We start from the raw sequence: 12,347 nt of genomic DNA on the forward strand, positions 1-12,347 counted from the left end.
GGTCAGAAATACACTTGTCCCATCTCTTTATCTGGTCTAGCTCCTGGTTACCTGGGCCTAGCTTCTGGCTCCTGGCTGTCTGGCCTAGCTCCTGGCTGCCTGGGCCCAGCTTCTGGCTGCCTGGGTCTAGTTCCTGGCTGCCTGGGTCTAGTTCCTGGCTGCCTGGGTCTAGCTCCTGGCTGCCTGGCCTAGTTCCGGGCTGCCTGGCCTAGCTCCTGGCTGTCTGCGCCTAGCTCCTGGCTGTCTGGGCCTAGCTCCTAGCTGTCTGGGCCTAGCTCCTGGCTGTCTGGGCCTAGCTCTTGGCTGTCTGGGTCTAGCTCCTGGCTGCCTGGGACTAGCTCCTGGCTGTCTGGGCCTAGCTCCTGGCTGCCTGGGCCTAGTTCCTGGCTGCTTGGCCTAGCTCCTGGCTGTCTGAGCCTAGCTCCTGGCTGTCTGGGTCTGGCTCCTGGCTGCTTGGCCTAGCTCCTGGCTGTCTGAGCCTAGCTCCTGGCTGTCTGGGCCTAGCTCCTGGCTGTCTGAGCCTAGCCCCTGGCTGTCTGCCCTAGCTCCTGGCTGCTTGGCCTAGCTCCTGGCTGTCTGAGCCTAGCTCCTGGCTGTCTGGGCCTAGCTCCTGGCTGCCTGGGTCCAGCTCCTGGCTGCTTGGCCTAGCTCCTGGCTGTCTGAGCCTAGCTCCTGGCTGTCTGGGTCTGGCTCCTGGCTGTCTGGGCCTAGCTCCTGGCTGTATGGGCCCAGCTCCTGGTTGTCTGGGCCCAGTTCCTGGCTGTCTGGGCCTAGCTTCTGGCTGCCTGGGTCTAGCTTCTGGCTGTCTGGGCCTAGCTCCTGGCTGTCTGGGACTAGCTCCTGGCTGCCTGGGCCTAGCTCCTGGCTGCCTGGGCCTAGCTCCTGGCTGCCTGGGTCCAGCTCCTGGCTGTCTGCCCTGGCTCCTGGCTGTCTGCCCTGGCTCCTGGCTGTCTGGGTCCAGCTCCTGGCTGCCTGGCCTAGCTCCTGGTTGTCTGGGCCCAGCTCCTGGCTGTCTGGTCTAGCTCCTGGCTGTCTGGGTCTAGCTCCTGGCTGTCTGGGCCCAGCTCCTGGTTGTCTGGGCCTAGCTCCTGGCTGCCTGGGCCTAGCTCCTGGCTGCCTGGGCCTAGCTCCTGGCTGCCTGGGCCTAGCTTCTGGCTGCCTGGGCCCAGCTCCTGGCTGCCTGGCTGTCTGGCCTAGCTCCTGGCTGTCTGGGCCCAGCTGTGAATAAAGTCCATTAGCAGTAAAACCAGGTATTAATTTTAGTCTGGTGGCTCATCTTGTTTTTGAACACCTGGTCTGCTCTATTTACCCAGTATGTATACAAGCAGGAATGTATAGTTTCTTCTTTCTCACATGGTTAGACCATCTAATGAACAACATACTCGCATAGTGACTTTTCCATAAAGCTGGGAAAGAAATGTTATATTCTGTTTTCAGCACAACTGATATCTGTTCCAAAAAGTAAAAGAATTAGGGTAAAGTGCTATTAGTTTTATATTAGGCCAAGATTTGTATTAAGATTTAAGCCCGGCTTAACTTTTAATACACTTTTAATCAGTCGGCCCATGTTCTTTAAGAGGTGATCGAAGTTGTAATGAGTGTCAAGATGTAAAAAAGAAAAAAAAAGCCCAAGTCCATGTAGATGTAATATTTGTACTTATCGGTACTGTCCCAGCAAACATCTGGAATGATTACCAGTACTTTGAAAGATGAAGGCCTGCCTCTGCCTGTATTTCAGGTCACATTGTTGTAGGCTTATATGTCCTGCATTTGACACAATCAACATTCGGACTCTTCAATGAGAAATGGCTAGCGAATAACCACCTTTTAAGTCTTCCGTTACCCTTCTTTCACGTTTGAGGCCCCTGACTACCCTCATTATGTCATTACATCTCACTAAATCAATTAAAACAATGTTATTGCTCACTTTTTTTTGTAGAAATGCCTAAAAAATGCACAAAAAGCACATGCACAAAAGATCCTCCTGGAAGCAAAGGAGAAACCCCGGACTAAAACAAAGCAGGTACTTTTGTGCTTTTTTTTTTTTTCGTTTTTGTTTTTATCCCATTGCATGTTATTCATCATATGAATAACATAGTGGTAGACAATCTAAATGACGGAAGTGCTAACTTTCAAATTCCCCTGTCAAATCTGAACCTGAAAGAAGTATAGGGGAATACCCAGAAAGCAATCAGGGAGTTTGTCTGTCACCTACATGGAGCGTACAGCTTTGGTTCATTTTGTCTTGGTCTGCTTTGTTGTTTTGTTTTCTTGATTGCACGTTTATGTATGTACTGTGAATATATGTATGATATAGCTTTATTTTAGATGCTCAGCTCCTATTGTAAGGATCTCATACATAATAAAAGGCTTTAATTGTTAAATATATTGTGGCTTTCTTGATTGAATTCGTTGTGGTCGCAGTTAAATTCGCGTCTAAAATCTGATACATCTGCATTCAGTTCAGCTAGTGAGTTTGACATTTTGCATACACTTCAAAGTCTCCATAGCTTGAAATTTCCTTTTTTTTTGCACTTGTAGATCAAAGGATCGAAAGGTCAAAATCCAAACCCTGCATCAGCCCTGTCAGAGTATGGTGTGGTTGTTCATGGGATGGAAGAGCTGAATCTCAGGAAGCATGATCTGTGGGGTATTTGATAATGGAAAATATGAACTCTGGGATATTTGATAATGGAAAATATGGTCTGTGGGGTATTTGATAATGGAAAATATTATCTCTGGGATATTTGATAATGAAAAATATGATCTGTGGGGTATTTGATAATGGAAAATATGATCTCTGGGATATTTGATAATGGAAAATATGATCTGTGGGGTATTTGATAATGGAAAATATTATCTCTGGGGTATTTGATAATGGAAAATATTATCTCTGGGGTATTTGACAATGGAAACGGAAGATCTCTGAGGGTATTTGATAATGGAAAAGGAAGATGGCAGGGGTATTTGATAATGGAAAATATGATCTCTGGGGTATTTGATAATGGAAAATATGATATCTGGGGTATTTGACAATGGAAAAGGAAGATCTCAGGTATTTGACAATGAAAAAGGAAGATCTCTGAGGGTATTTGATAATGGAAAAGGAAGATGGCTGAGGTATTGGATAATGGAAAATATGTTCTCTGGGGTATTTGATAATGGAAAATATGATGTCTGGGGTATTTGACAATGGAAAAGGAAGATCTCGGGGTATTTGACAATCAAAAAGGAAGCTCTCTGAGGGTATTTGGTAATGGAAAATGAAGATGGCCAGGGTATTTGATAATGGAAAAGGAAGATGGCTAGGGTATTTGGTAATGGAAAAGAAAGAAGGTTGGGGTATTTAATAATGGAAAGGAAGATGGCTGGGGTATTTGATAATGGAAAATATGATCTATGAGGTATTTGACAATGGAAAAGGGAGATCTCTGAGGGTATTTGGTAATGGAAAAGGAAGAAGGCTGGTTTATTTGATAATGGAAAAGGAAGATGGCTGGGGTATTTGATAATGGAAAAAATGATATCTGTATTATGTAATAATGGGAAAGGAGGATAGCTGGGGTATTGGATAAAGGAAGATGGCTGGGGTATTTGGTAATGGAAAAGAAAGAAGGTTGGGGTATTTGATAATGGAAAAGGAAGATGGCTGGGGTATTTGGTAATGGAAAAGAAAGAAGGTTGGGGTATTTGATAATGGAAAAGGAAGATGGCTGGGGTATTTGATAATGGAAAAAATGATATCTGGGGTGTTTGATAATGGAAAAAGTGAAATCTGGGGTATTTGATAATGAAAAACATGATATTTGGGGCATTTGATAATGGAAAACATTATGTCTACGGTATGTGATAATGAAAAAAAGATGTCTGGGATATTTAAAATACAGAAAACAATGTCTGGGGCATTTGATAATGGAAAACCTTATTTCTAAGGTATATGATAATGAAAAAAAGATCTCTAGGGTGTTTGATAATGGAAAATATGATATCTGGGGTATGCAGTAACGGAAAATATGATATCTGGAGTATTTGATAATGGAAAACACTGGAGTATCTGATAATGAAAAAACAAAAAATGCCTGGGTATTTGACAACAGAAAACTGTGTGTCTGGGGCATGAAAAAAAAACGTAGTTGGGTTATTGGAAAACATGATATCTGGTATTGATAATGGAAAACATGTCCAAGGTAATTTGATACTAAAAAAGGAAGATGTTTGGTAATTGAAAACATGATATATGGGACATTTGATAATGGAAAACATTACTTCTGGGGGCATGGGAAGGTCTGCCAGAAACCTGAGGATGGTCGTTGTATAAGTGAAATATTCTTAAGTACAGCGTAAGACCCCAGTAAATATATCTAGGGGTATGTGATAATGAAACAAAGAATGTCTGGGGTATTTGATAATGGAAAACATGATGTCTGAGGTATGTGACATAAATGGAAAAAAAAGATACGTGGGGTATGTAATGATTGAAGACGTGATATCTGAGGTATTTAATTATCGAAAACAGATCGTCAGGTATCAGATGGAGGTATTTAAGAAATGAAAATATCTGGGATATTTGAAAGATTAATGTCAAGATTTATTATTTATTCATAATAGCCTCCCTGTATATATTGCTCAGTTAAGTTTTAAAAAATATTTAAAAAAGGATAAATTAATCTGAGTAACAAGGTACCTAAAATAACTAGATATCAAGGTTGGTTCTATGCACTTTTTCTGATTGTCGTCGCTGAATTACGTCACACAGATGTAACCTTACGATGTTTGCTGTTCTGGTATACGGTTATGAAAACAGGTCGTAGAAGAACAGGTTGTAATCTTGATAATTAGAACCAGTAGCAAAATCTCAACGCAAATCCTTTTATAATGAATTTAGACAGAATGTCTTGAGTGCATGTACAGTGTGTGTGGTGATGGGAAACATGACTGACAAGTTCCATGTAGATCAGTTCAGGGTATCTGGAAGCTGATGCTCACCCAAACTGCTTGAAGTGATACAAGTCACAAAAATCAAATAATTCACATTGGATTTTTGTTATGTGAATGTAGCCAGCATGAGAACCGGATGAGAAAAATTTGTGACTGTTTAAGAGTTGATGGTTGATGGATTCCAAGCTGAATGGCACAATTTGTGACTGTTTAAGAGTTGATGGTTGATGGATTCCAAGCTGAATGGCACAATTTGTGACTGTTTAAGAGTTGATGGTTGACGGATTCCAAGCTGAATGGCACAATTTGTGACTGTTTAAGAGTTGATGGTTGACGGATTCCAAGCTGAATGGCACAATTTGTGACTGTTTAAGAGTTGATGGTGGATGGATTCCAAGCTGAATGACACAATTGTTATTATTTATTATTTTATCAGTTTTCTTGTATGCATTTCTGTTTTCAGTGATTCGTGTGGCGGAGTGTGCGAAGACGGATCCATCTCCAAAAGCCATCAATTCAGAGGCTGTTCTTATGAAGGTCTGTCACACTAAAGGTTCATTCAGTATACATGGGTCCTAGAGGGACTTTACTATAGTGCCAGAAGGCTTCATTCTAGTGCCTGATGTGGTACATGTACTACAGAACCAGTAGACCTTCATGGTAGTGCCCAATGGGCTTTACTGTAGCCCAGAGGACTTCATAACAGCACCTTATGGGCTTTACTGGTGGCTTTACTGTATTACCAGCAAGGCTTCATATTAGTGCCTGATGGCTTAACGTGAACTATAGTGCCAACAAGGCGTCATATTAGTGCCTGATGGCTTTACTTGAAGTACAGTTCCAGGAAGGCTTCATAACAGTGTTTGGTGGCTTCAGTAAAGTGCCAGAAGGTTCATAATAGTGAATTTGGCTTTAGTACAACGATAGAGGGTTTCATGGTTGTGTTATCCTGTCTGGTATGTCTTCTTCGGCATGGTGCTTTTATTGAGGCAGCACTAGAAATAGGTCATTTAAGACTTTTGTAAAATATAAAAACATTGCTTTAATATATCGGAAACAATACAGGCTGAAAACCATGGCTGCTCCATACCAGCGCTGCTCCATGCCAGAGCTGCTCCATGCCAGAGCTGCTCCATGCTACAGCTGCCCAGTGTCTGTAGCTTTCTCATCGTAGCTCTCTATCTATCAGCATATTCATGGTTTGAAGCACCCGGGTTCCTCGCAAGGGTCAGGAGGTGATAAATAACATGGAGGTAAATGGGTAAAATGCTAATTTTTGCCGATTCCTAAAGTGTAAAGTACTGCAGCACATTGGATGTATCATACTTGCAGAATTTGATACATTCTGGTTATTTTCCCAGAAAGAATTTCTGACCTAAAAGTTACATTTTCCATCTTTTATGCTAAAGTCTCCTACAAAGCCTATCTCATCTGGGTTAAACTCGTTTCACCTCCAGTGCTCTAGTCATGTGACGATGAAGTGTTCAGGTGATTGTCTCAGAGCAGGTATAATATCACTGCAAAATCATGAATAAAAACAAGGAGAGCTGCAGTTGCGTGATGGTTTGTGATACTGGGTAGCCTTCTTTCTGGTGATGGACACATTGGCCATGTTGGTATGTGAATGTAGTTCTGGTGTTCATGTGGAAACGTAGACCAGTAGCTAGAAGTTGTCATTGTGTTGTTGTTGTAGTATCTGTTAGACATTCACCTGGATGACGTGTGGTGGAATTACCTGGTGGAACTCTTCAGTAGTGACGTTACACCTCCTAATCCCTACCCTCGTCTTATCAACAGCCTGCGGCGGGCAGCCCTGAAGTACGTCATCCTCACAAGTAACATAGTCCTAATATTAAAATACGTAGTATCCATGCATTCGTTCAGTGCTCATATTTAGGAATCGTTTGTGCTGTAAATCTTCAACTTTTTTGACATCTGAAGCACTGTTTTCAGTGGAATGTATGCATACAGTCACTATGAAAATGACACCAAAAATGGTTGGTTTGTGTCACGTAAAGATGTAAGCTTTACAAAATTGTGCAGATGATTTCTCTAAATTCTTTTATGTTTATATATTTCTGAGCTCGCAGTGGTGGTTGAAAAGGTTGGAGAAGGCGGGTAATGCTTGTACATTGAAAGCTCATAATCCTCATGATGTAGTGTTTTCATGACTGGGTCATCCTCATGATGTAGTGTTTTCATGAGTGGGTAATCCTCATGGTGTAGTCTGCATGAGTGGGTAATCCTCATGGTGTAGTCTGCATGAGTGGGTAATCCTCATGGTGTAGTCTGCATGAGTGGGTAATCCTCATGGTGTAGTCTGCATGAGTGGGTAATCCTCATGGTGTAGTCTACATGAGTGGGTAATCCTCATGGTGTAGTCAGCATGAGTGGATAATCCTCATGATGTAGTCTGCATGAGTGGGTAATTCTCATGTTGTAGTCTGCATGAATGGGTAATCCTCATGGTGTAGTCTGCACGAGTGGGTAATCCTCACGATGTAGTCTGCACAAGTGGGTAATCCTCACGATGTAGTCTGCACGAGTGGGTAATCCTCACGATGTAGTCTGCACGAGTGGGTAATCCTCATGATGTAGTCTACAAGAGTGGGTAATCCTCATGATGTAGTCTGCAAGAGTGGGTAATCCTCATGATGTAGTCTGCATGAGTGGGTAATCTTCATGATGTAGTCTGCATGAGTGGGTAATAATTTGTCGTATATTAATACCACAAAAATGTATACTAGAATAGATTTTACATGTTTCGTAAACATTTCACTTGCATGCCACAGTCCGATCTCCTGGCTTATAACTGATTGGGGCCTGCAGCAACCTGCAAATGGCCGTGGGTTTCTGGAACCCGGTTTCCTCCCACCATAATGCTGGTTGCCACCATATAAGTGAAATATTCTTGAGTATGGCATAAACACCAGTCAAATAAATAAATATACCTGATTGGCCTGTTGAGAATTTGTAGTCTGGCTTACAGTGGAAGTTAACATGCAGTTTTAGATTATACATAACTGTGTTTGTCATAACATACACTAATGACAGAAAATTTTCCCACCCAAAAATGCTTTTTAGAGTCAAGTAAAGGTGCTGAGGGTTACATTTGTCCAGTAAGATATGATCCTACATGTACCTACCTGAGAAACCTCAAAACACCTGTGTAAGTTCAATAGCACTCTCAAAATGCGGCAGAATGTGCAGCGCGTGTGCAGAATGTGCAGTGTGTGTGCAGAATGTGCAGCACGTGTGCAGAATGTGCAGCACATGTGCAGAATGTGCAGCACGTGTGCAGAATGTGCAGTGTGTGTGCAGAATGTGCAGCACGTGTGGAGAATGTGCAGCACGTGTGCAGAATGTGCACCGCGTGTGCAGAATGTGCAGTGTGTGTGCAGAATGTGCAGCACGTGGTGGAGAATGTGCAGCACGTGTGCAGAATGTGCAGTGTGTGTGCAGAATGTGCAGCACGTGTGCAGAATGTGCAGTGTGTGTGCAGAATGTGCACCGCGTGTGCAGAATGTGCACCGCGTGTGCAGAATGTGCACCGCGTGTGCAGAATGTGCACCGCGTGTGCAGAATGTGCAGTGTGTGTGCAGAATGTGCAGTGTTTGTGCAGAATGTGCACCGCGTGTGCAGAATGTGCACCGCGTGTGCAGTGTGTGTGCAGAATGTGCACCGCGTGTGCAGAATGTGCACCGCGTGTGCAGAATGTGCACCGCGTGTGCAGAACGTGCAGTGTGTGTGCAGAATGTGCACCGCGTGTGCAGAATGTGCACCGCGTGTGCAGAATGTGCAGTGTGTGTGCAGAATGTGCACCGCATGTGCAGAATGTGCAGTGTGTGTGCAGAATGTGCAGCACGTGTGCAGAATGTGCAGCACGTGTGCAGAATGTGCAGCACGTGTGCAGAATGTGCAGTGTGATCAATGACCACACCGTGTATTTGTGTCAAAACATAAAAGTCTGATGCCAGAGCAAGAAAATGTTTGATGTGCTATATATACTGTAATTCCTCAACCTTTTCACATGATTGCAAGGTGATGATTCAAGCATATTCTGAGGACCTTTCTCTGTGTGAGCTGATAAAATTATACTTTTAATGAAGCCCTGAAATTGGTTAACCCAACCAATGTTTTTTCGTGTCCAAAATGAAATTTAAAATGTGCGCTGAAAATTGCACTGAAATTTGCTTTTTCATATGGAGAAAGGTTGATGCAATATGTAATGTGGTGAGAACAAGTGATGTATGAAACTTGTTGTAGATTAGAATAAGTTGTAGCTGCAAGAAGTCTGGCATAATATGACTGAATAATGATGAAGGCAATGTCAAACCCCAACATGTCTGGTTTTAATAGTTCCCTGTTTTTGGAAAGGTGACATTTTGTTTCATACCAAATCAACCATATTTAAGATCGCTGCTTAACATTTATTTTTTGCATGCAATCTTGAATAGTATTGGTAGATATAAAATCTTGAATTTTCTCTTTCAGAATGGATCTGTGGTTTGAGGAGGAAGAAATGTTAAGCCAGAAGATTTTCAGTGGTGTCTCTAAACCCACCCATGATTTCCCTTTTGTACATGTCATACCAGGATGTGGAGCACATGGTAAACTTGACGAAATGTTACCCATTTTAATATTTATAGGTTTATCCTTTCTCAGTAACTATGAGCACAGTTTGTACCTGGATGCCCTTTTATTTGAAAAAAAGAAGAATATGTTTATGAAGATCAGGCATTCTAGTGAGGGCTGACAGTATTGTAATAAACATAAATAGGGGAGCTTTGAGTTCAAACTCTTTTGTCGATGAAGGTAGAAAAAGTCCAACTGCATCATGTGACTTGTCAGAAATGTTAGGCAACTATTTTTGATCGCTTTCACTATAACACAGGAGTCTGAAAAAAAGTTTCATAAAAAGTCATTTAGATTAGACGAATGTTGGAAAGAATTGAGAATATGAACATATGTGAACTTAAGTTCCTAAGGAAAGAGGTGTCGTTTGTGCCTCTGAAAAAGGGTTAGACAGGTGATTACTAAATTTATGTCAACAGACGTTGCCTAACATTTTTGACAAGTTACATGACACTTTAGGATTTTTTACCTTTGACAACAGAAGACTTTCAACTGGGAACTCCCCTGTTGTATTTAGTAGTAGATCCCATCTGACTCTAAACATTCCTTCCCTGTAATGAACGCATGTTGACATAATAAACTTTTAACCTGTCTTGATGGGAGTCGGGTAGTCCCTGTGCTGATTTAGCCCTCATGTATGAACAACATCATGTTTCAGGGCCTCTATCTAGAGTTATGTCCCTTGATGTAAAATGTGCCTCAAATAGACAAGCTATCTCCCCTTAGTGTTCTTAGGATTGTGACTGAATTTATCTATCTGCTCCAGATCCAGGATGAGCTTAAGTAGTACAGTGTTTTCTTCTAAAAAACATTTTCGAGGAATCAACATTGTTAGATTGAAATAACATTTCTTTCTTGTTCATATTAGCAGATATTATATCAGTCTTCTTTACTGGAGGCTATTGCTTTGTTTAACGATAAGTAGGCCTTAGTTGTATCATTTCTCAGTGATGTTGTGTTCTTGCCATCAGTATATATTGTATCTTTTCATGATTACATGATCTGCAGGCATTATGTCAGTTCTCAGTGATGTTATGTTACAGGATCTGCTGGAATTTTGTCAGTTCTAAGTGATATTATGTTACAGGATCTGCTGGCATTATGTCAGGTCTCAGTGATGTTATGTTACAGGATCTGCCGGCATTGTCAGTTTTCAGTGATGTTATGTTACAGGATCTGCAGGCATTATGTCAGCTCTCAGTGATGTTATGTTACAGAATCTGCCGGTATTGTCAGTTCTCAGTGATGTTATGTTACAGGATCTGCAGGCATTATGTCAGTTCTCAGTGATGTTTATGTTACAGGATCTGCAGGCATTTTGTCAGTTCTCAGTGATGTTATGTTACAGGATCTGTGGGCATTATGTCAGTTCTCAGTGATGTTATGTTACAGGATCTGCCGGCATTGTGTCGGTTCTCAGTGATGTTATGTTACAGGACCTGCCGGTATTGTCAGTTCTCAGTGATGTTATGTTACAGATCTGCCGGTATTGTCAGTTCTCAGTGATGTTATGTTACAGGATCTGCCGGCATTGTGTCGGTTCTCAGTGATGTTATGTTACAGGACCCTGCCGGCATTGTCAGTTCTCAGTGATGTTATGTTACAGGATCTGCAGGCATTATGTCAGTTCTCAGTGATGTTATGTTACAGAATCTGCCGGTATTGTCAGTTCTCAGTGATGTTATGTTACAGGATCTGCAGGCATTGTGTCAGTTCTCAGTGATGTTATGTTACAGGATCTGCTGACATTGTGTCGGTTCTCAGTGATGTTATGTTACAGGATCTGCTGACATTGTGTCGGTTCTCAGTGATGTTATGTTACAGGATCTGCAGGCATTAATGTCAGTTCTCAGTGATGTTATGTTACAGAATCTGCCGGCATTGTCAGTTCTCAGTGATTGTTATGTTACAGGATCTGCAGGCATTATGTCAGTTCTCAGTGATGTTATGTTACAGGATCTGCAGGCATTATGTCAGTTCTCCAGTGATGTTATGTTACAGGATCTGCTGGAATTTTGTCAGTTCTCAGTGATGTTATGTTACAGGATCTGCTGCATTGTGTCGGTTCTCAGTGATGTTATGTTACAGGATCTGCCGGCATTGTCAGTTTCTCAGTGATGTTATATTTACAGGATCTGCCGGCATTGTCAGTTCTCAGTGATGTTATGTTACAGGATCTGCAGGCATTATGTCAGTTCTCAGTGATGTTATGTTACAGGATCTGCTGGCATTATGTCAGTTCTTAACGCTGAAGGTTACTTCACCCTATCAAGCCTGGCTCAAGACTTCATACCAAAGTTTTACATCCAGATGAAGGGACTGTTTCGGGTATGTCAGTGCACGGTTAATATGCTCATGTAAACTTTTATGTACAAAGTGGAGCTCACCCAGAGTCGGGTCGGTCTGAGAAGTTTAGGCACATCATATATTGTTTTGCTAGTGCCCTTACATCACTTGTATTTAAGCTGTTGTAAACAATGTGATCTAGATTGTATTAAACTCCAATTTTTTCCTATACATACAACTTGAGAGGCATCAGACCAGTCTCACTTAATGACATGTTGTCTCAGCACTAGACTTTGGTTGTCACCATAGGGCGGATATCACAGGTGTTCATACCAGGGCGGATATCACAGGTGTTCATACCAAGGCGGTTATCACAGGTGTTCATACCACATGTTTAATAGTCAATTCCTTAACGGAAACGACGGTTAGGTCATGCGAAAGTATTATACAGGACACCATGGATCATACATAGAAATTAATACAGAAGT

General features: G+C 42.0%; 1 protein-coding gene across 1 annotated transcript in view; it reads left to right on the top strand.

Moving 5' to 3' along the window:
• LOC135477103 (uncharacterized) overlaps positions 1-12,347 on the top strand; it is a 37,745-nt gene that overhangs the window by 17,376 nt on the left and 8,022 nt on the right. The window contains exons 11-18 of the mRNA XM_064757256.1: positions 2-150; positions 608-1,186; positions 1,940-2,023; positions 2,542-2,650; positions 5,402-5,475; positions 6,632-6,756; positions 9,433-9,548; positions 11,792-11,901. Coding sequence (XP_064613326.1) covers positions 2-150; positions 608-1,186; positions 1,940-2,023; positions 2,542-2,650; positions 5,402-5,475; positions 6,632-6,756; positions 9,433-9,548; positions 11,792-11,901 — 1,346 coding nt within the window. The remainder of the gene's footprint in view (position 1; positions 151-607; positions 1,187-1,939; positions 2,024-2,541; positions 2,651-5,401; positions 5,476-6,631; positions 6,757-9,432; positions 9,549-11,791; positions 11,902-12,347) is intronic.

The sequence above is a fragment of the Liolophura sinensis genome, chromosome 10 (assembly GCF_032854445.1).
Source record: "Liolophura sinensis isolate JHLJ2023 chromosome 10, CUHK_Ljap_v2, whole genome shotgun sequence".
In the NCBI taxonomy this organism is placed as follows: Eukaryota; Metazoa; Mollusca; class Polyplacophora; order Chitonida; family Chitonidae; genus Liolophura; species Liolophura sinensis.